The sequence below is a fragment of the Ailuropoda melanoleuca genome, chromosome 14 (genome assembly GCF_002007445.2).
Source record: "Ailuropoda melanoleuca isolate Jingjing chromosome 14, ASM200744v2, whole genome shotgun sequence".
Classification (NCBI taxonomy): domain Eukaryota; kingdom Metazoa; phylum Chordata; class Mammalia; order Carnivora; family Ursidae; genus Ailuropoda; species Ailuropoda melanoleuca.
Genome location: NC_048231.1, coordinates 40,689,674 through 40,717,622, shown reverse-complemented (window position 1 = coordinate 40,717,622; position 27,949 = coordinate 40,689,674). Strand labels below are relative to the sequence as shown.

General features: G+C 64.9%; 1 protein-coding gene across 3 annotated transcripts in view; it reads right to left on the bottom strand.

The window, feature by feature from the left end:
* Positions 1–536: 536 nt before the first annotated feature.
* KIF26A (kinesin family member 26A) overlaps positions 537–27,949 on the bottom strand; it is a 43,141-nt gene continuing 15,728 nt past the window's right edge. For 2 of the 3 annotated variants that reach the window (XM_034642766.1, XM_034642770.1), the window contains 13 exons: positions 19,927–20,117; positions 13,699–13,888; positions 9,273–9,482; positions 8,666–8,759; positions 8,092–8,354; positions 7,792–7,957; positions 7,513–7,675; positions 7,019–7,181; positions 3,539–6,392; positions 2,698–2,903; positions 2,554–2,574; positions 2,021–2,171; positions 537–1,740 (listed from right to left, as the gene is read on the bottom strand). In XM_034642766.1, the coding sequence (XP_034498657.1) occupies positions 1,559–1,740; positions 2,021–2,171; positions 2,554–2,574; positions 2,698–2,903; positions 3,539–6,392; positions 7,019–7,181; positions 7,513–7,675; positions 7,792–7,957; positions 8,092–8,354; positions 8,666–8,759; positions 9,273–9,482; positions 13,699–13,888; positions 19,927–20,117 (4,854 nt within the window). In that variant the 3' untranslated portion in view covers positions 537–1,558. The remainder of the gene's footprint in view (positions 1,741–2,020; positions 2,172–2,553; positions 2,575–2,697; positions 2,904–3,538; positions 6,393–7,018; positions 7,182–7,512; positions 7,676–7,791; positions 7,958–8,091; positions 8,355–8,665; positions 8,760–9,272; positions 9,483–13,698; positions 13,889–19,926; positions 20,118–27,949) is intronic. The other variant, XM_034642769.1, reaches the window with a different exon arrangement.

Below are 27,949 nucleotides of genomic sequence, written 5' to 3'. Positions count from 1 at the left end.
AAGCGGGGGGACGGGCCCCACTGGGGGCTCCTGCCAGCCCCGGGGTACTGGGCTGATGCGTCCAGTGTGTCTAGTCACCTGTCTCCTAGAAAGGCAGGCGGGGCTGAAGGAGGAGATGAGGATCTCCCAGGGGCCACTCCAGCACCTGCCTCAATTTCCCCAGCTAACCTAACCCCTAGGAAGGGCCCAGGAGCCCCCCAGAAAATGCTGTTTCCGGTGCCCGGCCCTGGTCTCTGGATCCCCACCTTGGCCTGGGGACCCCAAGAGCTGGGTGACTCAGACGGAGCAGCTCAGGAAGGGGGTCAGAGAGGGAATGGGGTTTGAATCCCAGCCCTGCAGAAAGCATGTCCTGCCGTCTGTCCGTCACTGCTCTGGCCCCGCTCACCTGCAAGTCTGGGCCGTACAGAACCAGCGGGCAGAGGGCAGGTCCCCCGCTGTCCTGAAGACGTGTCCCTCCAACGCCCTGAGGCCCCCTCTCCCCAGGACCCTCGAGGGCAGCGCGCCCAGTGAGCTCAGGAGCCATTTTAACAACTGATGTGTCTTTTATTCACAAATAAAAGCTGTAGCAAGATGTTATCTACACGTTTGTACAAAGGACTGGACGCCCCTAGAAAATGCACAAGGGTCAGAAAACAGCCCATTGTGGCGGGAACACACATACGTCGGCAGGCTCACCCCCCGTCTGCATTTGGCAAGAAGTGCCGCCCAAGGACCCCCCGCCCTGCCCAGGGCGCCCACCAGAAAGAGCCCGGCCCGAGGGATACCTTCCATAGAAAACCATAAAAACATAGATCATTTGTCTCCAAATTCCCACTGCAAATACTGCATTTATAGGCAAAATGATACAAAAATATGAACCTCACAGAACCTTTACAAAACTCTTACCCGCCCCCCCATTTTGTGTGTGTGTGTTTTGTTTTTTGCTTGTGGTTTTGGTAAGAATTCCTGCCGTAGAAGAAGGCGCCTGGTGGGCGCTGCCCTCCCTGTGTCCTCAGGACAGAGCAGGTCCCAGGGGAAGGGAGGTCGGCCATTCCTGCCCGGAGGACCTCCCCTTGCGATCTGCAGCAAGGACAACGGGCAGACCGGGGTCTGGCGACCACCAGGCCCGGCTCTGCCAAGAGGAAACAGCTATAAAGGAAAAATAATCCTGCATCCTGACCCACGGGCCGGCTGGGCCCAGAGGGGTCCTGCTACATGAGACTGCTTGGCTGGGAAGAGGCCCCGGCCTGGCACCTGGACAGCCCCTGCTGCCACCCAGGCCACGGCCCGAGCCCACCGTCTGCTGGTGTCTTGAGTCCTTAGCACCAAACGCAAAAAGAGAGAAGTCCGATTCAAGGTTAAAGGCACTTGCGTTGCTGTCCGGGTGGTGACCGTCTCGTCTCCGGAACACTCACTCACTCCCTCTGTCCACTCCGCCTGGCCAGCCCCTCCCGCACGCTCCTCGCCTCAGAGCCCCCCACGCCGGTCCTGCACGGGACCCTCTGCACCCTCATCCCTCCAACCCCCGCCACGTTCTCGCTCCACCCCACGTCCCCTCCCCGCGCCCCTGTGCCCAGCCTCAGACGTCCACCTCCCGCAGCCCCGGCACAGCAGCGGGGGCGGCGACGCTGATGTCAAAGCAGGTGACCATCATGACGTGGGCCTTGCACAAGTTCACGCACTGCTCCAAGGCGGCCGTGGCATGCTCCAGAGCCGCCAAGTACTCAGCCGACTCGGGCTCCAGCTCCGGGTCCACCTCGACTGGGGAGGGACAGCGGGCAGCGGGTCAGGGGCCGAGGAAATGCTTCTCTCCCCTCCCAGTGCCTGGGTCCCTGTCTGGGCCAAGGTGAAGGAGGGCGACTGGAACTCTCGAGGGAAGTGGCTGGGTTGGGGGTGCAGAGCAGGGAAGGAGACCCAGGGCAGAGGGCAGAGATGAGGGTCCTACAAGCCTTGCCTCCCCCCGATGGGGACCCTCACTGCGCCTCCCAGCAGAGGCGGGTGGGGGCTCGCCCTGCTCCAGCCAGCGGGGTGGGGGACTCACACTGCTCCAGCCAGCGGCCAGGCTGCACCATCAGCCGGCCCTGGGTCTCCGCCAGCTCCCCGCAGAGGTGCTCGTGCTTGGCCTGCACCTCCCGGAGCCGCTGCTGCCTGCGCTCGGCCAGCCGCAGCTTGGCACTGGCGCACACCAGACCCTGGGGGGCAAGGGGCGGGCAAGGTGCTCAGGCACGGAGGACAAGCTACTCCCAGGGTCTCCCAGCATCCCAGGCCTCGGCCATGGCCACTTCCTCCAGCCTCCAGGCCTGAGCAAACGTACGGTAGGGCCTCAAAGGCGGGCAGGGGTCAGACCCGGGCCCCCCACAGGTGAGGCTCCACCAGGCACTCTCAGAGCAGCCTGCCAGTGTCTGCCTGGACCCCAGGCCCGGGACAAAGGGGCACAGCTGTGGGACACCCTCCATCGGGTGCAACTCCACGGGACAACAGTGGTGACCTCAGGACCCCTCCGACCGCACACTCTGCCCAAGGTGGGCATTGGTGGCCACCACGGGTTCAGGGCTGGGGAGGGCTGGCTCCTACCTTCTCCGCATCCTGGGAGGGCTGAGGGCAAGAGGGGAAGGGAAGGTCAGCTGCGTGCTGGGCCACACCCCCAGGGGCCCACCCTGCCATCCCAGGACTTCTCACCACCAGCACCCCAGGCCCCCAGAACCCGCCGGCCCTGACCTCAGCCGGGTCCTCCCTCGGGGACGGGCGGTGCCGCTGTAGGCACTCCACGTCATCGATCTCATACACCTTGATCTCAAAGGGCTCCTTCAGGGAGCCAGCCAGGGGCGGGGGCAGGTCCACCCACTGTCCAGGGAGGCTGGGCTTGCGGCCCAGGGCAGCAGCGTCGGGCATGGGGGCCGGGATCAGCCGTCTCCGCTGTAGACCTGGGGCAGACAGCCGGGGCGTGGGGTGAACGGAAGCTGGGGCCCAGTCCTAGGCCCTGGCGCCTGGCCGGGGGCTGAGATCGGGGAGAACACAGAGGCCCATCCAGAAGCCCGCGGCCCTTACGAGTCACCTGCCGCCCGGATGGCTGCTCCGGCTGCCCCATACAGCAGCAAGCTCTTGGCCAGTGCTCCCCTAGAAGCACCCTTCAGTACCCTAGCCACACTGAGGCCCCGCTCAGCACTCCCTACTCTGGCTGCCCTCCGGGACCAAGTCCGGAGCCAGGCCGCCAGGGCCCCAGGCCTGAGTGGCGCCCCACCCATGTCTCCCAGCACATCCCTCCCTGCCCCCACCCCAGCTGGTGGCCACTTGCTCCGCCACACCCAGAGCAAGCAGCTGGCCCAGCCCACTAGGTCCCCCCCATACTGGCTGGGGGCTCCCAGGCAGCTGGGCCCGAGCCCAGGGGAGCACCAGTCTGGGAGCCCCAAGCCCGAGGCCTCCCCTGGCGCCCTGCACCCCACTGGGGTGACCCACGCACACACCGGCCCTCACCATCCCGCTCCAATGCAGACGGCCCCAGCCTCGGGGAGACTGCGGCGTCAGAAGAGGGTGCACCGGGGATCGTGCCCACACCCACCTGTGGCCCTCTTCTTGGGGGACCTGAGGCTGCGGGAGCGGGCGCCCGGGGAGGCGGCCCCGCTGTCGCTCATGGAGTCCGGGGCGGAGGAGGCGCTGCCGGTGGCCTCGCTGTCGCGCAGCACGCTTTCGTAGCCGCTGCTGCCGCCGCTGTGGTAGAACAGGGCGGTGCGGCCCATGGCGGGCGGGAGCTCGCCGCTCAGCACGCTGCTGTTGTCGCTGCCGTGGCCGCTGCTGCAGCGCTGGGGCCGCCGCGGGGCCGTCACCTTGCTGTAGGGGGAGGGCAGCGCTGGGCCAGCCAGCCGCTCCTCCCCCACGTTCACGCCGCTGTCACTGCCGCTGTCCGAGTCCGCTGAGCCCCAGGAGGGGCCAGCTCTGCCGGGGGCTCCGCTGGCTGCCAGCTCATTGACGCGGCTGTGGGCGGCCCGGAGCGCCTGCTTGGTGCCCATGATGGTGCCACGGCTGGCCTTGGCTCCGACGCCGGGCAGGGCCCGCGGGGCCGCCCTGGGAGCTATCACAGGGCCGCCGGGGTTCCTGCCCACCGCCGGGGTCAGTGGCTTCACCGGAGCACCCAGAGCCCTCGGCCCGCCAGCTGCTAGGCTGCGGCTCTTGCCCCCGCCAGCTGGGGGCTTTGGAGCCCCCACGCTTTTAGCCGGGCTGCCCCTACAGGCAGGAGCGGGCCCAGGCACAGGGCTGGTGGATGGTACACCCAACCTGGGCACGGCCCGGGCTGGCCTCCCAGGAGCCTCCCTGGCCTTGCCGCTGCCATGCACCAGGCCTTCACACCGCTCCAGAGAGCCATGGGTGCCGGGACGGGACCCTGCTTCTGCCTTGCCACCCCGGGCCTTCAGGCTGGATGTGGCCCTGGGGACGGAGTGGTCAGCCCGGCTACTGGGCCTGGCCTCCTCCTCCCCTCGGGGGAGGGCAGCAGCCCCAGCCCGGGTCAGGCCCCCGGCCTGGGGAGCGGCCAGGGCCGGGCTGCTCTTGTGTTCCAGGCTGGACTTGCGCACTGGAGGGGCTGGGGGGGCCGCTCCACCGGGCCTCGGGAAGAGGCCTCCCTTGGGAGCCATACTCTTCTTGCTGCCAGGAGCAGCCTTCGGGTTGCCCAGGCAGGCCGCCGCATCGGCCAGGGCATCCCTGCAGGATGCGGCAGGCGTGGTCACACCCAGCGTGGTGGCCCCCCTCCGCAGCGGCGGGATCTGAGCCACAGCCTCTGGCCCGTGGGCCGCCCTGGCCGCCACCTCACAGCCGTCCACCACCCTCCGGGCACAAGCCAGCACTGGGGCTGGGCTGGGGGCCCTGCTGGCAGAGGCCACCTGGAGTGGGCCACATTCATCGGCCCGGAGCAGCCAGGGGTCCTCGAATAGGCCTCCGGGTCCAGGTGGGCTCGGGGCCAGGCGAGCGCAGCCTACACGACCGGCCGCTGAGGAAGTCCTCGGTTTCCGGGGAAGGCTGGAGTGGATAGTCTGTGCTGGGGCTGGCCCCCACGGGGACGCAGCTGGCGACTCCCTGCCAGGTCGGGCGGGGGCTGCTGCAGCCACGTCCCCAGGACGAGGACTCCGGGCCAGACCAGGACCATCCGGTCTGCCGTGCTCCGGGAACCGACAGGCGCCCTCATCCGGGGAGCCGCCCAGGACCGGGGGGCCCAGGGGGTCGGGCCCCGCCAGAGAGTCTGGGCTGGCCCGGAGGGGAGGCTGTGGTGAGGGGCTGCGGTGGTCGTCCTTGCGGACGCTGACCTCACTGAGCCAGGAGCTGACGGAGGCGCCGTGGCCGCTCCCAGCCCAGGCCGCTCCCTCTGAGGGCCCGCCAGGGGCCTGCGCGGTGTACGCATCGAACCCGTCGTCGAGGCTGCTGATGATGCTCACCGGCCTCGACCCCGAGGCCAGGGCCTGCAGGGAGCAGTTGCTGCCGAAGCTGGCCAGGCTGGCGGGGCGGCCCGAGCCGGCAAGCCCGCCCAGGGACAGCTCCTCCACCACCGTGAACACCAGCTCGTCCTCACCGTTCAGCTCCACGGGCTGCCGCAGGGTCACCGTGGTGGTCAGCAGGCCCCGCTCCAGACGACGGCCTTGCGCAGAGGGGCGGGGGCGGCCGGCCTGCCCGCTCATGCCCACGGGGGGCGTCCGTACCACGCCGTCGGCGCTCCCTCCCCCGGGATCCTCTGGAGCTCTGCAGGCTTCCAGCTGCCGGGGAGGCGGAGGGGCCGGGCTGGGCAGTGGCCTCCTGCCTCCGCCCCCCGCGGCCTTGTCTGGCACGAGCAGCTCGGGCCGGGTGCTGCCACCCTCCCTCTGGTCAGCACCGGCCTTAGAGGGCTCCAGGGCACACCGGTAGGTGTCCGGGGCGGGGCCGCTTCGAGGCGTGCTGGCGGCCAGCGGGGAGCCCCCGGCCTTCCTGGGGGCGGCGGCCTCGGGCGGGGAGAGCTTCCTGCCCCCGCAGGCCGAGGGTGCCTGGGCTCCGCTGGTGACACCCAGGGCTCCCGAGGGGCCCTCGCTGCCATCGATGCCCTCTAGCCGCTCCTGCAGCTCCGCGAAGGTGCTGCAACGGAAGTGGTCGGCGTCCCTCGGGCCTTCGGAGGGCCGGCGGCGGCTGAGCGCGGGGATGATGGGCACAAAGTCAGGTGGGCCCTCGTTGTCAGTGAGCTCGCGGTCGGACAGCACGGCCCCGCCCGGCCCCACGTAGATGACTGTGTCACAGGACTGTTCGCTGCTGGAGGAATAGTCAGGGTCTCCGGGCGAGCTGGGGGCCAGGCGGCCAGGGTCCGGGGCCAAAGAGCGGGGGTGGAAGGGTCGCAGGTGTGGGGGGCGGCGGGCGCGGCCTTCCTCGCAGGAGCTGTCCCCGCCTGAGGAGCTGGACGCGTACTGCGGGCAGAAGAGGCCCGCGTGAGCAGCCGCCTTACCCACCACTTCATCCCCCACATCCCAGCAACACACGCCACAGCCCGGGGAAGGACATGATGGCGGCATCCAGCCCCCCCACCATGCCACCAAGGCAGCAATGGCACCAAAGGGCTCAGGCACCCAGCACGGCCGGACCCACTCTGGAGTTCCAAGGAAACAGCATTAAGCTGAATCACAGCGAGGCAAGAACCCACACCCATAGCCACGCCGCACGTAACTGCAAAGCCAGGATTCAGACCCAGCTCATCTGACCCCAGGGCACCCCCAATTCCACCCTCCTGCCCCCCGAGGGCTGCCCGGGAAGTGCCCTGCTGGTTGGCAGCAGGGCGCCCGGCTCAGGAGGGACACCGGCCATGGGGACCACAGGCCTGCGCCCCGACCAGGTGCAGAGGCCGGCAACCACAAGCCCCCCTCAGGAGTAGCTCTAGCTCTGCCGGAGGCGCCAGGTGGTGTGGGGCACAGCGCCCTGCCTTGTCCGGGGAAACACAGGGAGTCTGCCAGGGACGGGCAGCAGGCCCTCAGCATGCCCGGCAGGGGCTCTGAAGACGCGAGACCCTGAGGATCCAAGGGCAGGAGACAGAACCAACCTTGACCTTCTTCCTGCGCAGGCGCTGGATGCGGGCAGCCAGCTGCACGGTGCTGAGCGTTTCGGCGTGGCGAGCGGGCGCATCCGAGACGTGGGCAATCATGGTGGTCCGGCAGCTGGAGGTGGCCAGGGACTCACGCAGCAGCATGGTGAGCCTGTGCTCCCTGGGGGCGAGGGTTGCTCAGAGGCTGAGGGCCTGGGGAGGGGATGTTGGTGGGAGGCTGGGCGTAGGGTGCTATAGGGAGGGAAGGAGGGAGGGAGGGAGGCAGTCCTCTCCCCAGGACAGGGTCATGCCTGGAGCCCAGGTTCAGCTCTGGCATCCGGCCCTCGGGGCCAGGACCCCCCACGAGCCCTCGGGCAGCGAGCCCAGTGGGTGAGGAGGACACAGACCCACAGAGCTCAAGGGTCCAGGCACACTGGATGTACCCGCCATGCCCTTGGCTGGCTCCCCAGGGGCCACCCCTGCCACTGCCCACCACAGAGCGCACCACTCACCTGTAGGGCACATGCTTGGCTCCACTGACCAGGGCCAAGATGACACTGCCCAAGGCCGACAGAGGCAGACAGGAGGGTCCCCCGGGGGCCTCCCCGCCCCGGCTGGGTGCCCCCTCACAGCCGCCCAGGTCGATGAGATGCAGGCGGCTGCGGCCTCCGGACACTGAAAGCACAGGGCAGGCAGGTGGCGGTGCAGCCCTGGGGCACCGGGAACCAGCGGACCGCGCCAGGCACCACGGGGAGGGTGGGGAGCGAGGGGGGTGCCGAGCCGACACCTACTTCCGCCCCGGCCACACTTCTCCACGCGGTACTGGTAGACGTGCAGCGTGAAGAGCAGGTGCGAGCTGCAGCCGGGCCGGCGGGCGCTGCGGGCCGCCAGTGCCGCGTCCAGGTACAAGGCTGCCTTCTCTGCCGTGGGCGCCCGAAGCTCGCTCTGGTTTGGCAGCTGGGGACGGGCAGAGGGGAGGGCAGAGCACAAGCTGCAGCCTGGGGCTGCCTCCCGGAGGCCACCCTCGCCGCCCCCCAAGACCCACGGCTCTGCCCCCACCCCGGCCCATGGCCACGGGTCCGGTGGCCTACCTGTGCCCCACACGCCGGGTCCTCCCTCAGGTACATGCCCGGGGACTGGGCGTCCTGGAGGCTGCCGGAGGCCACCTCAGCCAGCAGGTCCCGCGGGCTCTCGTTGGGGCCGCACACCTCCGTGGCTGACACGCGCACCGAGAAGCGGGTGCCCGTCCTCTCCTTGCGCTCCTCAATGAGCCTGAAGAGCCAGGAAATGGCGCAGGGCACAACGCCCAGGCTCTGGGGCGAGCTGTCCTTCCCAATCATGGTGTAGGACTTGCCTGGGGGGCACGTGGGCATGTCAGGGCCCCACACTCAGCCTGACACGCCCTCAGAGCCCAGCCTCGCCAGGCGGCCTCCAGGGTCCTGCCCTCCCGGGTCCTGCCCGGGGCCCTCAGGGCCAACCACTGCGACCACGGGGCCTCCTGCAGTCCAATGCCCCTGTCTCCCAGGACTGCAGGCGCTTCCTCTCCACATGCCCCCCTCCCTGGCCCTGGGCCCACCCACTGCCCGTATGGGATAACCCATATCCCCCTTCCCGCCTGCAAAATGAGGCCCAGGCTGCAGAGAGGGTGTGATGGGGGATGCTTACCAAGGCTCGTGTGGCCGAAGGAAAAAATGCAGCCATCAGCCCCACTGACCACCGACTGGAGCACATCAGCCACTGTCCCCGAGCAGACCTCAGCCTGGGAGAGCAGCACAGAGCACCAGGCAGGTGCCAGGGTCAAGGGGCCGACACCCAGCTTCCCACCACGCCGGTCTGTCCCCATCACATGCAGGCTGGCAGCGCACAAGGTGGCCAGGCTGGCACACAGGCCCCGGGACACGGAGCTCTCCGCGTGCACGAGACACACAGTGTGAGGCAGCCGGGCGCACAGCTCACCCTGCCCTCGCGGAGGCAGCCTGGGACACAGACCACACCGCACCCCAGATGCTCACACACACCCAGCAAACAGCAAACCCTGCTCACGAAGCTTGCACGGAGCCCACCGAAAACCCAGCGCCTCCCCGGGAAGCAGCCTGCCAACTAGGCCGGGAGGAGGGTAGGAGACCCCCAGGGCCGGGCCAAGGAGGAGGGTAACGCACCACAGGCCGGGCCTGGGCCACCGCGCCCGGCCCTTGCCTCCTCCTTTCCCTCACTGGGCACCAGCAGCAAGCACAGGCCTGGCCCCAGCCCCGGGGTTGCCCGCCACCCTCACCTGCTCCGAGTCCTGGGGGAAGACCGCATCGAAGGCAAACATCTTGGGAGCCGCGGCAGAGGCTCGTCCGGGGCCCGAGCTGCCCGGGGGCCCGGCGGCCGGGTCGTACAGGGTCACCTGCTTCTTGCGTGGGTCCACCTTCAGGAAGGACGTGGACTCGGCCGAGGGCTGCACCCCCTGCGCCGGCCAGATCCTCAGCATGACCTTCACCTGGGGGAGGAGGGCGGGAGCGGGCATCTGAGCAGCCGCCCGCCCAGCAGCCGCTAATTACAGGGCAGGGGGAACTCGCGCGAGTTGAGACAGCGGGCCAGGCCTCGGCACGGGGATCCCCACCGCAGGAATGTGGATGCCTGCACCCCACTCCGGCCGGAGCGGATCCCGTATGAGATCAGCCAGGCAGGCAGAAAGCAAGGCTCATGGAAAGGGGATGCTAGACTGGCACGGGACAGTCAGCAGAAAAGGAGTAGGGGCCGGGACGGAGAGCAAGAGGGTATGGGAGGAGGGGGGAGCATACAGGAGCGGGTGGGGGAGCACAGGGTGGGGACGGATGGTAGAGCACAGAAGGGGAAAAAGGCAAGAGAGGGGGAACAGGCTCCAGGTACCCCGGCGAACAGAGGGACAGAAATGGGGAGGGCACCCAAGGGCACCCCACCTGCCCTTGATTTGGGGTTCCTCCATACCCTCCACTGACTCCAAGGCAGAGCCGGAAGCTAAGCGAGCCCAGGCTGGAGGCACAGAGCCTTTGGGACCAGAATCAACCCCCCCCGCCCGCAGCACAGCTCTGCCAGCTTCCCTGGGTGGCATGGCCGTCCCAGCTGCCCTCCTCCCAGGTCCACTTCAGCTTAAGGAGGGAGGAAACATACGGACAGGTCGACTGTGTCACCAGGTCATACAGACTGAGAGTGGGTCTCCTCAAATCCCAAATCCCAAACTGAGGGCAGACGGAGAAGGGAAGACAGAGGGGCAAGCAGAACAGGCCGCAGACACAGCCCCCCACCCCCGGAAGGAAGGCACGGCCCTCACACCCTGCCAACAGGGCCCCTTCTCAGAGGGCTCCCCTGCGGGATGGGCTGCCTCAAAGCCCAGCCTTCCCTGCACTCCCATCTCCCGACCTCAGCCGGCCTGGCTCAGGAAGCTGCAAGTGCAGGTCCCAGGAAGGCCGCTGGGGATGTGGGTTGGGGCGGGCGTGGCGAGGATTCCCTCCCAGCTGCCAGAGGGCAGCTCCAGCCCCCAGGTCAGTCCAGCCTCTGCCTCCTCCAAGGAGCCCCTCCTGCCAGCTCCCCAGGTCAGTCAGGAGCCCTGAGCATGTCTGCCTGCGTCAGCCTGCACTGGGGCCGGAGCAACAAAGGCACAAAAAGGGGACAGCCCAGGGGAGAAGCTGCAGGACCAGGGCTCTGACCCCATAGCCAGCTGGGAAGCCAAACTCAAACCCCAGGTACTGGTAGGGTTCCGGACCAGCAGAAGGACACACTGGGACGGAAGAGGACATGGTAAGTAATCCTCCCTGAGGGAAAGCTCAACTCCACCCAGAGGTGCTGGAGACACTGAGGCCTGGCCAGGGGGGCACAGGTGGGCCTTAGCTTGGGGGCCCTGGCAGGGGACCAAGCAGCCTCTGCTCCCGTGTGACCCTAAAACACAAAAACAGACACATCCTCCGCCCCCCACTCCCGTGCTGATGCTGGGCTCCACAGAAGACTGGCAACCCCGCCCTCGAGGGAACCAAGGCTCAGCGGGGAGGGGGGGCCGGGACCTAGACCCAAGAGCCCAGAGCAAACTGCACCGCAGACACCCCAAAACCGGCATGGAGAAGAAACAGCCCAAACTGCATCTCCGGCGTGGCCCCGGGGGGTCTCCTGGGGGGGGCACCAGACTGTGCTTTCTGCTCAAGGACACCACCTTCCGCTCCCCAATGAAATCTTCGATTTCTCCACTACAGCATAAATCAAATTACCAGACTCATTTCAGAGCCAATATTTTTCACGGATTTAATTGTAAGTGACAGATACATAACGCCGGCAAAATTGGTTTACTGTGGGTAGTTCGCACGAGGCCCATCTTCTCCCCTTCAGCACGTGGCAAATTGACATGCAAAATCGCTCCAGGAAGGAGGGTCCGTTCTCAGGGGAGAAGCATAAAGAAACACTTTTCTGCTGCACTCCCCGAACCTGGGCTCCGTCGGGTGAGAATCGATTCTTTTATTCCCCGACGACGCGAACAAAACTATTTCATCTCCAAACGCTGCTGCCAAGCAGACGGAAGCGCCCACCTCCCGGTGATTTCTGCCGATTTTGTTCAGCGCAAACTCCCGGCCGCTTCAGGAGCCGAATGGTTGTGCGGATTGGAGGGGATTCGTGGGGGGCTGAGGCCGGCTCTTGCAGGCAGGAAATGCCCCAGGGGTATGGAGTCAGCCACATGAATCCCCACGCGGGGACCACCAGCCTGCGGGGAGGGGACAGGGTGGCCCAGGCAGGCCATCGCCCGGTCCTCGCTGAACACACAGGCCATTGTCTGCAAGGATCCTGTCATTCCAGCCAAGAAATGACAGGGTCTTTGCACCAGACAAGGGCGCTGAGTCTCTCCCCCAAATGTTCAGATATTACAAAGCCTTGCTGAATAGCTGCCAGGTAGGGAAAAAACATGTTTTGCATAAAAAAGGGCTTCAACTCCTAAGAGGTGGCCCAGGCTGCGAGGGGGGAGGGGTGCTGTTCAGCACCCACAGAAAGGATGTCTTTTTTAATCCTGCGAGATGATGAATTATCTTAAGTAGCACATTAATGTCAGGAATCGAGTGTAATCTAACTTCTTTTCTGTGACAATATGAAATGCCTTTCAGGAGGTATTTCTGACTGTGACATTCGTGCAAATAACATCCAGGGAACCAGGGACGGGGCACGGGGCGGGGGGCAGTGAGTGGACTGGTGGCCAAGGGCTCCCTGTGCTGAGGGACTAAGGCGGGGGAGGGGAGGGGTCTAGTCTACCACGGAGACCAGGGAGGAGCCCCCGGCCCCAGTACGTGGGTGGACACCAGGCGCCCGGGGGAGGTGGTGGAGGCTTGCCAGTGCCCCAGGAACACGCACAGCCNCCCCCCACCCCCCCCCCCCCCCGCTTTCAGACAGAGAAGCCTAGCCTGTACAGACAGGCCAAGTGAGTAGGCCAAGGTCAGAGCCAGGCCCAGAGCAGTGGGAGCCCCTTCCCCCGCAGCCACTCTGCCCTGTCCCATTGAGCGCGTGGGACAGCCCTGGCACTTTCACAGCCACAGGCGGGCGGGGCTGAGATCCCCCAATCTAGCAAGCTCCCAGGGACACCAACGCAATGAGGCTTGGCCAGCGCTGCCAGCTCTCGGTCTTGTGAGGGCATGGGGGTGACAGGGTGAGAGGAGGCTTCCAGACGGAGCAGCCTGGCGGAGTCACCATGAGACTGGGGGCCGTGGCTCAGGCTTGGGGCAGGGTACCCTCTGCAGACCCCGTCACCAGGAGCCCAAGACCCTTGCGGCATGTCCCAGGCGGGGTGAGGTGGGCTGAGCCCGGGAGAGCCCAGGACCCAGCCAACCACCTCTGCGGCGGGGGGGGCTCGGGGCTCTGGAGAGGCTGGGACCAGTGCCTGGGTCCACTGGCCGGGGGGTGCCAGGGTGTGGGGGGTCCACCCCAATCCCAGAAACCCTCAGGGAGGTACCTGGGAGTGGCCAGCGGGAGCAGTGCAGGCAGAAAGTCAGCAAAATGCTCAGGGCACAAACTCAGGGTCAGTCCAATCCTCACCCCCAGAGCTGTGTGACTGTGCCTCAGTGTCCCCAGCCTCGGTGGGCACAAAGAGCCCACCTCGCTAACGTGCTCACACAGATCCCACACACACAGGACCCTGGGTAAGGCCAGGGTGCAGTTATGAGCAAAGCAGACGGGGCCTGGACAGAAACCCATTCTCGGCACAAGGCCACAGGAGCCAGGGGTCAGAGCCAGGGGCCAGCCAGCCTGTTCAAGGCAAGGCCCTTCCCCCCTCTAGGCCTCAGTTTCCCCACCAGAACCAGCTGATCACACATTGGCCTGGATGGGTCCCATCCCTGCCCTGAAGCTCCACCTCAGGGCAGCATGCCAACAGACGCAAGGTATGGGGGTCCCTGGGGGTCAGACCCCAACCCCTAGTCCCAGGAAGCCCTAGCTGTCCCACCCCACTGAGATCAGCACATGCCCCTGGGACCCCCACCCATTTCCTGAAGCCCCACCACAGTCTCTGAGGCTCCTGTTGCCACCCTGAGCTGCCAAGATGGGCCTGGCCCTCAGTCTCCCTGTCTGCACCCCACCTTGTCCAACCTGGGAGAAGGACGCAGGATCCCTCCATCTCCTGCACCCCCTCCCAGCACCTCGTCAGACACCCCTGGCTTCATCCCACCCACCGGAACCCGGGGTCCCCTCCACATCAGGGGTGGACCTACCTTTCCGACACTGCCGGGGTTGTCCTTAACCTTGGAGGCGGCCCTGAGCAGGCAGGGGGGTGTAGGGGGTGGCCACAGCTGCAGGACCCCGCTGAAGTCCGTGGGGTAGGGGGAGGCGCTGCGGGCAGCGGGGGCCGGCGGCGGATGAGGTTTCTTGCGCTTGGAGGCCAGGCTGAGCTTCTGGGCAGCCCTGGGGAGGGGAGGAGAGGGGGCAGGTGGGGCACTCGGCGCTGTCCTGGTCGCCTGCCCTGCCCCAGTCGGCCCCACAGCCCAGTAGGGGCCCCAGGGCTGGGGCTGCCATGTCCCATCCCTGCCAGGCCAGGCGACAGACGCCCCTCCCCTCACCCTGCACTGAGTGCACCTTCTGCCCACCAAGCTCCATCTGCCCTGGGTCCCCAGCCCTGCAGCTCCTGGGGGGCGGGGGGTGGGCTGGAGCCTGCTGGGCTCAGCCACTCATAGGCTGGGTGACCCAGGCATGGTGACTCAGTCTCCCTGTCGCTCACATGCGCTCACACGACCAGCACAGGCCCTTGTGTGCAGCCCTGAGGCGCTGAAGCATTCAAGGTACCCAGGGCAGTGCCAGCAGACAGGCAGCACAGTAAAGCCTGGCATTCCCATGGTCACCGTGGCCCCCAGGCACCGCCGCACCGCCCTCCCCTCCACACACCCCCCCACCGCCCCGCCCGGGGCCTCTGATCCTACATCCTACTGGAAATGCTGCCCCTGCTGCCTCAGCCCCCAGGCCACTCAGCCAGGGAGGCACCTCCCGCAAAGCCCCACCGTCCCTACCCGGTCACCAGCAGCCTCAGCCTGGTGCTGGCGCCCTGCGGGATGTGGCCCCACCGGCCCCGCAGCGCCCCCACGGAGCCTACAGTCTGCCCCCGACCCCGGGGTCTTCACCCACCCTGGAGAGGCTTCTGGCACACAGGTGAGAGCCACTGTTCCAGACTCTCAGGGCACCCGCCTACACACATGTGGCCACGCACGCACACGCGCACACACGCGTGCACTCCGCGGGCCCATCATGCCCCCCGGCCTTGGTTCCCACTGACCCTCCTGCCAGGCTCTCCCCACAGCGGCTCCTGCAGCCATCCGGCACATTTTCCCACAGCACCAAGTGAGAGTCGGCCCGGGATCAGAGCCCCCACCCTCCACTGCGGGGGGCCCCCCAACACCTCCAGCACAGGTGACACCAGGTGACTGACAGAGAGGTCACCTGGTGACACTAAGTCCACGTACGCACTCCACCCCCACTGCCCAGATGGCCTGGCCTCAGTCACCCCCATCAGGTGGGTGGGGGCCCCCCGTGAGAAGGGGGTGTGCCAGGATGTGACCTGAGCCCGCCTGCACCCCCCTTCCGCACCCTGCGGGGCCCGCCCCCCTCCTCCCAGAGCCCCACCTCCGAAAGACGCCCACAGAAGGGCCTGCCCACACGGGGCAGCCGGCCCTCAGCCAGCCTGCCACTCCCGCCAGCGTTTTGTTTAACCCCACTCATCTTTAATAGAAGTTGTCTTTTAAGAGACCCCGGGGACGGCTTTCCTCCTAGTGAGGTGTCATGGCGGGAAATAAAAGTAATCTACGACGCGTGGCAGATCCTTAATAGTGTGGTGGCCCGTGGCGCCAGCGTGCGCCCAGGCGGGGCGGGGGCGGGGCGGGGGGGGTCTGAAGAGCGGAGCCCACAGGCTGCCCAGGAGGAACCCAAGCAACTGGGGGCTCAGGGAGCCCTGAGCCAGGGCGCTTGGTTTCTCGGACCACAGGCAACATGAGCCTGATTCCTGCCTGAGCCCACGTATTCGTAACCTCAAAACTCCCTGCGAGGAGAAGACCCTCGTGTCCCTGCTGCCTGCGAATCACACAGCAGACAGGGGGCAGAAGGGAGGCTGAGAGCATCGTCTGAGCGCAGGATGAGGGGTGGGGGCAAGTGGCGGGGGGGACAAGAGCAACTCTAAGAAGGCCAGGGCATGGCCACAACCCAAACTGCAATGTGGCCGACCCTGGTGGCAGTGGGGGCTGGGCAGGGGGCTGTGGGAGTCTGTGACTCTTCCGCCCTGCCCGCCACCCAGCCTCGGACACCTGTCCTGGACCCCAACCACCCCGGACTGTGCCTCGGCTTCCTGCCAACTGCCCCTGTGGTCTGACCTAACTCAGGGCAGCCCCTCCTCCCTCCCCAGCCCTGTGGTCAGCCCCTGAGGTGCTGGGAGCTGAGGAGCTGTGCCCTGGCCCGCCCAGCCCTCCAGGTTCTGCTTTTAAAGGCTCAGCCCACCAGGCATGACTCAAAGGCATGTCGTGGCATTAACGAGGGCCCAGGAGGACGGGCACTCTCCTTTGATGAAATCCAGGCCCCTGTTAACTACTCGTACAAACCCAGCAGCTGCACCTCAGTCCATAGGCCTGGCAGGGGGGGCAGGGTTCTCTGGGGGCCGGACTGGCCCTCGAGCCTCAAGGGCTGCAGCCTTTGGAGGCACGGACCTGGTTTCTGACCAGCGAAGGCACAGAGAGCTGGGGCGGGGGGGTTGTTCTGGGCCTCAGAGAGCACCACACCCAGGACCAGGAAGGCCCACTGCACTGTTGGAGGTGGGGGCCCAGGGTGGGACCTGCAGGGGTGAGGAGTAGCAGGAGGCAAGACATGCAGGAACATGTAGGCAAGCCTGAGTGGCCCGAATCTGAAGCGAAGGCTGGACAAATAGCAACTTCACCACTCAGAAGGTACTCTTCCAGGAAGCCCACCCTGACGGCCCCAAGCTGGGCTTCCGCAGAGCCCCTGCCTCCTGCTACTATGACCAGTCCCTGTCCTGAGACACAAGTTCCTGAGCTGTGTCGGTCCACCAGGCAGGGTCTCCCAAGGGCAGGTGTTTGCCAAGCCCAAGCAACACGGGAAGCTCAGGACGCCCTGACGTGTCTGGGCGTGGGTGTGTGAGCGAGCGGGTGGGCGAGTCAGTGGGTCAGTGCGTGAGTGAGCGAGTGCATGGGTGCGCGGGTCGGCCAGTATGCGGGGTCAGCGGGTGCACGGGTCGGCAGGTGCAGGGGTCAACGGGTGAGCGGGTGCATGGAGGAGCGGCTGAGGGGGTCCATGGGTGAGCGAGTGCACAGGGGTACAGGTCAGTGGGTGCCTGGGGTCAGCGGGTGCACAGGTCGGCAGGTGCGGAGATGCATGAAGAAGCAAAGGAGTGGGTGAGGGGCTGCACAGGTAAGTGGGTGCACAGGTGGGGGGTGCGCAGGTGAGCAGGTGTGCAGGTGAGGGGTGCTCAGGTGAGAGAATGAATGAGTGGATGGATGAATGAGTGAGTGGGTGAGCGAAAGAATAAGTGAGGGGTGCACAGACGAGCGGGTGCGTAGGGGAGTGGGTGTTCAAGGGAGCGGGTGCTCAGGGGAGCAGGTGAGGGGGTGCAAGGGTGCGAGGAGGAGCGGGCGCGTGGGTGAGGGGAGTACGGTGAAACAGAGGAGTGGGTGTGCGGGGAGTGAATGGATGAATGAATGAGTGAGTGAGTGGCTGGGGGTTGGGCACTTCCAACGCCCCTCAGGGAATACTTTGCCTTTTTACAAAGAAAAAGTGCCCCTTCCAAACAAGAACGCGGTTTCACAGGCAGACGGCGAGGCCCTTACCTATGACAGGGTCTCAGGACTTTTCGGACACGTGTGGGCATTGGGCATGGCCAACCCAGGGCTTCCTAACTAGTTGAGCTGGGATGAGGCTGGTGGGCCCAGCCACGCCGCACCCACCCTGCATCCAGCCCACGGGGAACTGCCACCCCCAGGCCCTGAGAGCCCCCAGATCTGTCCACAGGGGGGCCCAGAGGTGCAGGGCTGCCAAGAGGGCCCTAGACCACTGACACCAGGTCCCCGCAGCCAGATTCCTGACCCCTACTACCATGGCTGGCGTTTTTCACGTCCCCTGGGAACTTCACCCAGAGGCTGTGAGGCTTCCTCTGCCCCACCTTGTAGATGAGAGGCAGTCCCCGCAGAGCCTTCCTGCACCAGGCCTCAGCCCTGTGCTCTATGGTCCATCAGCATCAATGAGGTCCTGGGCACCCAGCCCCCATGCAACCACGCATGCAACCAAATCACGGTGAGCAGCTGAGAGGTCGTGGGAAGGCCTGAGGCTAGGGTCGGCCTGCACAGAGTGCTCCAGGACCAAAGGAGAACCCACACGCCCAACCTCTACCCCATTCTGCCTCCACTTGGCAAATGCCAGGCTCCTACTCAACCCTCCAGGTCCACCTCTGTGGCCCTCAACACTATGGACAGCACTCTGCTCTGTCCCTTCAGATGCCACCGTGCATCAACACCGTCTCCACGGACACCCACGCCAGCTAGCCGGGGGGCAGGGCACGGGCTGGGCTCCGCTCTGCCCCTCTAGGAGCCTGGCGAGGGGCAGAGGTGGGAGCACGGAACGTACACCCTGCACACACCTGAGGCCCTCACGGGGCGGCATCTCTCGGGGAGCCTAGACGAGCCCCTCCTCTCTCTGAGCCACAGCTTCCCCCACCACAGCCACACACTAAACAAGAGCATGGCTGTATGCCGCAGAGCACTCCAATCCCACCCAGCGGTTAGGGGTCCTGCGGCCCAGCGAGCTCAAGCTCCGGATGGCACTCCCCACCAGACGCCCACCACCCCCCCACCCCCGCTTGGCCCATGACTCTTCTAGAAGCTGCTACGATTCAGGACCGATTCAGGGCCGTCCAACAGGCCGGAAGTAATGGCAGCAGGCAGTGCAGGCCGCCTCCGCCCCATCGGAGAACTTGCCTCCCGCTGTCCCCAGCCCTTGTTTCTATGGTAACTTCCCAAGGTCAGCAGCAGCCTTGCTCCAATGGAGACAAAAGGCAGCCTGCGCCCGCTCTGCAGGCCACAGGGTTACTAATGAGCCAGTGTGGCCCCCGAACTGGGGACCATGCAGCCGCTTCTCCTTTCCAGAGGGCTGAAGATCCCCCCGCAAGCAAGGCCTGATGGAGCACAGCCACTGCAGACAGCCCCGGAGACGGAGGCGAGCCCGGAAGGGACTTTCCCTGTTGCCCCGGTTTGCCCCTCTCGTGCCCTGCACGGGACTCCCGCTCGGCGGGGCAGGCCCCCCACCTGCCCCACAGCCAGACTGCTCACCCGCCCATCACACGCACCACCACTCACTCCCCACCACTCACTCCCCAGGCAAATCCACAGCCCGAGCCGATAAGGCGCCCGGCTCCCGCGGCGGCCGGCGCATGATTCATGGAGAGGCTTATCAGTGCCCGCCAGGGCTGCTAATGGGACAGTGACCCGCGGCTGGGCCTGCCATTACCGTTCATTACCATCATTATATCCTGTAATCCACAGTCCTCCACGCAGGATGAAAGCTCGGCCTCCTGTCTGCAGAACCCGAGCGCCCTGCCGGGAGGGGCGAAGGCAACAGACGGCTCCCCAGGGGCCGCGGGCGGGGACAAAACCCCAGCTCCCACACCACTTCCCACCCCCGCACCTGCCAGGCCTGGGCTACACCAGCCCACATCCCCAGGACCTGGGGCCTGGCATCCTGAGGACATGGAGGAACCAAACCCGGGGCTCCAGTCATATCCACGCGCCAGAGCTCGGGCCGGGACAGGACCCGCGGCTCCTGGCTGACGGTGGGGCTGGCTCTAGCGATGGGAAATGTGCTGGCAGCCACCGCCCCCACCCAGGGATTCTGCCCTCCCAGACACCCTCCCTAGCTCACCCCAACATCCTCCATCACCCCAAGACACTCCCTCAAGCCCCGTTCCACCCCCACGCTCCCCAACAAGCCTGCAGCAACCCGCTGTCCGTGGCCCCAGCCCACACAGGCCCCGCGTAGGCCCCAGGACATCCAGGGCTGAGCCTCCTCAGGCTGGGCCGCCAAGGACAGCAACTCGCTGCACCTCGCCGCAACTCGGAGGAAAGTGCTGTCTGACAGGAGAGTAAACTGAGGCACAGACGGGATGTGTGACCTGCCCGCAGTCACACAGCTCAGGAGGGGCAGAGACTGGGTTCGAACCCTGTCCGTGGCAGCATCTCCCCCCTGGGGCGAGAAGCCTCCACTGCCCACGGCTGTTGACACAGTGCCCAGTGGCAGTGGCCCCCCCACTCCCCATCTGCCCGACTGGGCAGCAGCAAAGCCCCATTCCCACTGGGAAGGCCCGCGGGCCACAGGGGCCAGGAGCCGAGGTCCCTGCCCGCGGTGCTTGTCCAAGCGGCCCCCAGCCAGACTCAGGTCCCGCCAAGAAGCCCCAGAGGACGTACCTAATGAAGAAGGAGGCTGCCGCAGATGGGCCCGTGGAGCCCCCCGCCGGGGTGCCCGGGGCCGGGGTGACCAGCGCCGTTGTGCAGGCCCCACCGCGGCCCCACGTCTTCGACGTGCCGTCAGAGCCCGAGGTGGGGGCACCATCCCGGACCGTGTCTGCCACTGCCACGGCAGCCACCGCCGCTTCAGCCTGGTGGAAAGGAGGGAGCCCGCATGAGGAGCGGACACGTGCTGGGGAGGCCGACCTGCGCACCCCAGAGCCCCAGCATGCTCCCCGGGGCCCCATACTCACGGGACCCTGCCAGCTCAGCACGGCCCACGGAGCACAGATGCCCGCCCAGGGCCAGACTTTCCAGCCTCTCCCACATCGAGGTCCAGGAATGTTGTGAGCACCGTGGTCAAGACAGATGGACGGGATCCCCGCACCCCTCAGCCCCAGGTCATCTGCCTGGGAGCGCCCCGGGACATGATCCGAGAAGAAGCCACAGTATTTGTCACCGGCACTGACTGCCCCTTGTATGATAACGTACGATGTTCCCTCATCTGAAATACTACTCTGGCGTTTCCAACTAATTAGCTAAAATAAATTCTGGAACGGGAGACAGCCCCGTAATGAAGCGCAAATGTAATTGAATGATCCCTAAGTCGGCGCCGGCAAATTTTAGATCCAGCCACCGTATATTACGTTTATGTGCACTTGTCAGGCCCTGGACCCAAGACCTGGCCCCGGCAGGGGGTAGGGAAGCAGCCTGCCTCAGCCTGGCCGCCCCCAGCCCCATCCACTGTCCCAAGGGCCCCGCATCCCCAGCCTCCAAGTTCCCCGGGCACCATGCCTCGGCCCCGGGGTGTTGTGGACCAGTGCTGCCTGAGGCAACCCCGGGGCCTGGCCGGGAGGACTGGGGTCCTAAAGCTGACCAGACGTGGGCCTGCCTGGTGACCCTCAGGGTGAGGACCCCCAGCCTCAGTCACATTCCAGAGGGCCCGACGTCCTCGGGGTCTCCCAAGTGACACAGCCAGAGGCCGGGGTGGCAGTGCGGCAGGACGAGCCACCACACGCCCCAGGAGGAATGTTCTGAAGGAGGTCCTGCCCCCTCATGGCAGCGCCACCCCTACCATGGTGGAGGGTCTCACCCTGCCCAGCCCGTGGGCAGCACCAGCTTCCAAACCCCTCTCGGGACACAGTAAAACCATGTCTGCAAAGGAAAGTCACAGAGAGTCCCACACTTTAAGCTAGACGGAAGCCACACGCCACCCCCAAAGCTTCAAGGACAGGTCAGTACTAGAGAAGGGTGAACCTGAAACAGCTCAGGCCCTCACCCACCACACCCTGCACCTGCCTTGCCTCCTGCCTAGAGGGCAGGAACTCCTAGGCATCCCTCAGAACCCAGCCCAGCCAGCCCTCTCCTTCCCCAGGCCACTCCCTACACCTGCCCCAGGTGCCCCATCCTGGCCTCCCCAGCCCGCTGACCCCTCCTCAGCTCCCCTCAGTCTGTCCAGTGCTTCCTGCACCCCACCCCCAGGGTAATGGGGCCACGCTCAGCATCATAGTTTCCCATCCCCCTAGCTGTCAGGAATCAGGAAGACCCTGGGGGTCCTATCACACATACCTGGTCTCCTCCACATCCTTGTGCTAACACCCTGCCTGGCACGTCGCAGGTGCTCCATAAATTTGTCTTCCAGGAGCACACAGCCAGGCAGGGACGCAGACACAAGACAGACCAAGCCCACGTCTGGGAGGTGACCCCCATGCCTGAGGGAAATGGGGCTGCTGGAACAGGGGGCACCAGCTCACAGGAAACATTCCAGAAAGAGGGTCAGCCAGGCCTAGACCTGCTCCTTCTCCAGGTGGCTGCGGGAGCTCCAGGCAAATGCATGAGTGACACCGGGCAGCCCTGAGGACTCCCTGACGGCCTGGACATCTGCCTGTCCTCCCACTCCTGTCTCACACGCACATGCCACAATCCTCCCTCACCTCAACGTGACTTCCTTTGGCACCACTAAAGGCACGTGCTCCCTGTGAAAGCTCTGACTCAACTAAGCAGAGTGCAGTGGGGAGGAGCTCCAACCTTCCATTGCCTCGATGGTGACCACAGGGACCCACGCTCCTCAGAGCAGAGCTGGGTTCGGCTGAGCGCCCGTGCTGTCCGCAGGCAGCAGCCCTGCGCCCGCCCTGTGCCCGCCCTGGCTCCATCCAGTCCCCGGGGCGGCTCTGTCGTGGGGCACAGGCCCAGCAGCACGGGCCAGGCCCAGTCACTCTGCTCGGTGAGGCATCCTGGACAGCAGGGGACCAAAGTGGGGGGGATCACAGAGAGGCAGAGCTGCCACGCATGGCCCTGCACGGCCCCTCCGTCCACTCCCACAGAGCCCAGGCCAGCCCACCCTCGCGTGCAGCTTGTCCGCCTCCAGCCGGAATGTTCTGGTACCACCCGGCGAGGGTGCAGGCCGCCCGCACTGACCTGTCTCAGGAGTCCCGCACGCGCCTCGGCTCCACCGTCCCACGAGCTGCCGAGACACGGCTCCAGCCATTGGGACGGCCACTGCCGATTCCTGCCAGAAGCAGAACCCGGGCATGCCAAAAAAAGCCGGAGGGGGCAGGAGGGAGGGACGACCACGACAGGAGGACAGAAGAGAGGGGGTGGAGGGGAGGGGCAGGTGGGCGGCCAAACAAAACGAGATGGAGGCACCGGAGCAGCAACGAAAGAGAAGCGTGAAGAGAGGAGAGCGTGAGGCAGGCCGCGCCGTCCCAGGGGCCCCAGCGGAGGCACCCGACACCAGCCGGCACCACTTGGGGGGCGCTGGGGTTCCGTGGAGCACAGTTTGGGAACCACCAGACTAACCCTTCTCAGGAACCCTCTGGGCCTGAGCTCTGACATGTGAAGGACAGCGTCCACCTGCCCCTCAGGATGAACACCTCACTGGGGGCCACGTCAAGCCATGGGGGGGGGCAGCCAAGGGACAGGGGACTAGGAACAGCCAGGACTAAATCATGCACACAGTCTCGACCCAACGCGGGGCATGGGCGGCTCACAGGGTGTGTGCCCGGAACTAGACCCACCTGCCCCAAACGGGCCTCAGGATAGAGACATCCTGACCTTCCAAGTGCCCTGTCTCACCCCCCAGCCCCCGTCACAGAAGCAGCCTCCCTGCAGCACCACATGGAGGAGGGGCCCCTCGGGTCCAATGTCCATTCCACAGGTGGGTAAACTGAGGCCCAGAGGGAGGGTGCCAGGTCAGAGAGAGGCCAGAACCCTCCACCCCCTGCCACCCCAGCCACATCTCTGAGAAAGGGTGGGCACCTACCCGAGACACCCCCCCCCGGGATCACAGGGACAAGGGGAGGCAAGCAGGCTGGTACAAGGGTCAGGAACACTCCCAAGCTGCGGCCACACAACCTGCTCCCAGGACTCCACCAAAATGACCTCACCTCCTGTTCCACACATCCTCCAGGAAGCCCTCCGTCCTCCCTATCCAGACGGGGCCTCCACTGCCCCAGCCCCCATGATCCACCAAGAGCCCTCAGCTCTGGGTTCTCGCTGGACTAGGAGCCCCAGGCCCTGGGCAGGATGTGTCTTTAGGACACAGGAAGGTTTGCACAGACTCTGCTGGCCTGGGAGCAGCACCATCGACCACTGAGCCCCCGCCCCTGGGCGGCCCGGCCCATGCTCCTCCCAGCTGACCCGTGCAGGTTCATGGTCTCCCGCTGTGAAATGAGTGCAGGTGTCCTATGAACATCTGTCAGCGTGGGGAGACAGGCCACAGCTCACAGCCTGACCCAGCGGAGCAGGCCAGGGCAGGGGAGCTGGGGTGGCCCCGTGGCCATCGGCCGGCATCTCAGGGCAACCAGGGTAGCGACGGGCCAGAGCTTGGCTCCCACGCACGCCTCTGTTCTCTACAGTGGCAGAGCTGCCTCGACCTGACAGTAAGGAAAGCAACCACCAAACTGTCCACGGCCAGGTGGGCCCCACAACCAGGAAGCATCACTGGACACTGGGGAGGTGGAATGAGCCAGAAAGGGCCAAGCTCTGTGCTCCCAGACGATGGAGATGGGCTTCAGTTTTGATTACAGCCATGGCTGGCTCTGCAGATAGCCAGGCCCATGACTTGACCCCCTGCAGGACCACGGGGCAGGCCCCCAGCCACGTAACCCAGAATGTTCTGGGCCCTCAGAGCCCGGGGTCCCCCGCCTCCCCCTCCAAAGACCATCCCTGCCACAATCTGCCTTCTCTCCACACACTAGACCAGAGGGCGCTCCTGGCCAGCAGGATTCGTGCCTGCTGGAAAGAGTCACGCCCCGGGGCCGTGGATGGGCTGTTGTGGACTCTCACAGCACGTCCTCCAGAAGGATGTCCTCACCATGGCTTAACATTCCAGAACCACTTCTAACGATCGATGCCCTGGTTCCGGGGAAATTACCTCATCTGAATCCTAAAGTTCTATTTATGCTTCTAATAATCTCCCCATTGATCGCCAGAACAGTTGTCTAATTATAAATCCATTCCCACCCACCCCGAACGCAATCAATGTGTGCACATAAAACAGAGAAAGAGCCTTAAATGCCCACATTTTACAATGTGCTGGCTGCTGGCGGGGCTGCCCAGCAAGAGGCCAGTGACACCCCCCTGGGGCTCATGGAGGAATGAAGCCTGCCAAGGCCAGCCATGCCAACCCCACTCGTTCCCACTGTCAGCTCCCGTCCCTCCTGTATCTCCTGGGCACTCCCGGCCCAAAGGCCAACTGCCCTCTCTGCCTGGCACTCGAGACCCTGGCAAGACATGCATTCAGCTCCCTCCCCAGGTAAGGAGCCCCCTGGCTATTGCTAGTAGCCCCCACAGTCCCCACCACACCTCAGTCCCCACCTCGTGCTGGGTCCGTCATCTCTGATGCTTTCCTCTGGGCCCAGCTCAATGCCACCTCCTCCAGGAAGCCAACCAGCTCTCCTGAGCTGCCTCCTCAATTCAGTGCTGCCCCCAGCACATTCCTCCAGGCACCCCAGCCTCAGGCCAGGAGGCACCAGGCACGCATGGTAGGGGCTGGCCTCCCTCCTCTTGGCCTCACCCCAGGACTTAATAAAGGAGGAGGAGTCAGAAGTAACAAGATCACATCCAGAGGACATCTTCAGGCCAACGAGCCCAGGGGTGGGGACAGGGCAGGGGTCTGTCCTGCTTTGGGATTGTATTTGACCTTGCCCCAGCAGCTGGGGACATTCCCTGTGCCTCCACCCCCACAGCCCCATGGGGCACAGAGCCCACAGGGAAGGAAGGTCTACCCACTGCTCTATTTCAGAGACACTCACCGGGCAAGCTTGTGCAGCCAGCTCTACGGTGACTGGAGAACAAGCCAAGCAAAACTAGCTTTCACAGTCATCCACTGATCTCTGCCCCTGGCTCCGTCGGGTGGGTGATGCAGGCAGCAGAAGGGGCACTTCTCCATATATCCACACACACTAACACAGCCTGGCCCTGGCCCCCGATCCCTCTTTCACCTCCCCTGCTCCCTCCCACAGCCCTATCTCCTGATGCCTCACACCTCCAACGAGGCCTCATGCTTCACACCTCCAGGGAGGCCTCATGCTTCACATGTCCAGCAAGGCCTCATGCTTCACACCTCCAGCGAGGCCCTCATGCTTCACACCTCCAGGGAGGCCTCATGCTTCACATGTCCAGCAAGGCCTCATGCTTCACACCTCCAGCGAGGCCTCATGCTTCACACCTCCAGGGAGGCCTCATGCTTCACATGTCCAGCAAGGCCTCATGCTTCACACCTCCAGCGAGGCCTCATGCTTCACACCTCCAGGGAGGCCTCATGCTTCACATGTCCAGCAAGGCCTCATGCTTCACACCTCCAGCGAGGCCTCATGCTTCACACCTCCAGGGAGGCCTCATGCTTCACATGTCCAGCAAGGCCTCATGCTTCACACCTCCAGCGAGGCCTCATGCTTCACACCTCCAGGGAGGCCTCATGCTTCACATGTCCAGCAAGGCCTCATGCTTCACACCTCCAGCGAGGCCTCATGCTTCACACCTCCAGGGAGGCCTCATGCTTCACATGTCCAGCAAGGCCTCATGCTTCACACCTCCAGCGAGGCCTCATGCTTCACACCTCCAGGGAGGCCTCATGCTTCACATGTCCAGCAAGGCCTCATGCTTCACACCTCCAGCGAGGCCTCATGCTTCACACCTCCAGGGAGGCCTCATGCTTCACATGTCCAGCAAGGCCTCATGCTTCACACCTCCAGCGAGGCCTCATGCTTCACACCTCCAGGGAGGCCTCATGCTTCACATGTCCAGCAAGGCCTCATGCTTCACACCTCCAGCGAGGCCTCATGCTTCACACCTCCAGGGAGGCCTCATGCTTCACATGTCCAGCAAGGCCTCATGCTTCACACCTCCAGCGAGGCCTCATGCTTCACACCTCCAGGGAGGCCTCATGCTTCACATGTCCAGCAAGGCCTCATGCTTCACACCTCCAGCGAGGCCTCATGCTTCACACCTCCAGGGAGGCCTCATGCTTCACATGTCCAGCAAGGCCTCATGCTTCACACCTCCAGCGAGGCCTCATGCTTCACACCTCCAGGGAGGCCTCATGCTTCACATGTCCAGCAAGGCCTCATGCTTCACACCTCCAGCGAGGCCTCATGCTTCACACCTCCAGGGAGGCCTCATGCTTCACATGTCCAGCAAGGCCTCATGCTTCACACCTCCAGCGAGGCCTCATGCTTCACACCTCCAGGGAGGCCTCATGCTTCACATGTCCAGCAAGGCCTCATGCTTCACACCTCCAGCGAGGCCTCATGCTTCACACCTCCAGGGAGGCCTCATGCTTCACATGTCCAGCAAGGCCTCATGCTTCACACCTCCAGCGAGGCCTCATGCTTCACACCTCCAGGGAGGCCTCATGCTTCACATGTCCAGCAAGGCCTCATGCTTCACACCTCCAGCGAGGCCTCATGCTTCACACCTCCAGGGAGGTCTCATGCTACACACCTTCAGGGAGGCCTCATGCTTCACACCTCCAGCGAGGCCTTATGCTTCACACCCCCAGCGAGGCCTCATGCTTCACACCTCCAACGAGGTCTCATGCTTCACACCTCCAGGGAGGCCTCATGCTTCACACCTCCAGCGAGGCCTTATGCTTCACACTCCAGGAAGGCCTAGATGTTTCGTATCTCCAACAAGGCCTCTGTGCTTCACACCTCCAGGGGGGTCTCATGCTACACAACTCCAGGGAGGCCTCATGCTTCACACCTCCAGCGAGGCCTCATGCTTCACACCTCCAGGAAGGCCTAGATGTTTCATATCTCCAACAAGGCCTCTGTGCTTCACACCTCCAGGAAGACCTCATGCTTCACAACTTCAGGGAGGCCTCATGCTTCACACCTCCAGCGAGTCCTAGAAGCTTCATACCTCCAGGGAAGCCGCATGCTTCACACCTCCAGGGAGGTCTGGATGAATCACACCTCCAGGGAGGCCTCATGCTTCACACCTCCAGCAAGGCCTTATGCTTCCCACCTCCAGGAAGGCCTCATGCTTCCCACCTCCAAGGAGGTCGGGATGCTTCACAGCTCCAGGGAAGCCTCAGGCTTCGCACCCTGGGCCTCCACAGGGAGGGTTCCTTCTGTTTGGAAGGTCCTTCCTACTTGCCTGCCCGATGAACTCTCTGTGAGCTGCCGGTCTCAGTACTCAACTAACTAGGTGGGCACGGCTGGGGGCGCAGACCCCCTGGGAGGAGGGTCCCAAGGTTCAGGCAGAGCAGCAGGCGCTTTCTGGGGAAAGGCCTTCCCAGGACAGCCCCCAGCACAATTAACCTCACGTGCTCCCCAACCCAAACCAACGACCTCCAGTGTCCTGGGAGACCCCTAGTCCAACAACCCCCCATCCCAACGCCTATCCTGGTACACTCTCTGCTCGATGGAAAACTGGGGCATAGTAGACACTGGGAGAGACCACCACCGGCCAAGCTCTGTGGCTCGCAGGAATGCGGCTGGTCTCAACTCCACCCTCCAAGGCTGGCTTCATCCAACCC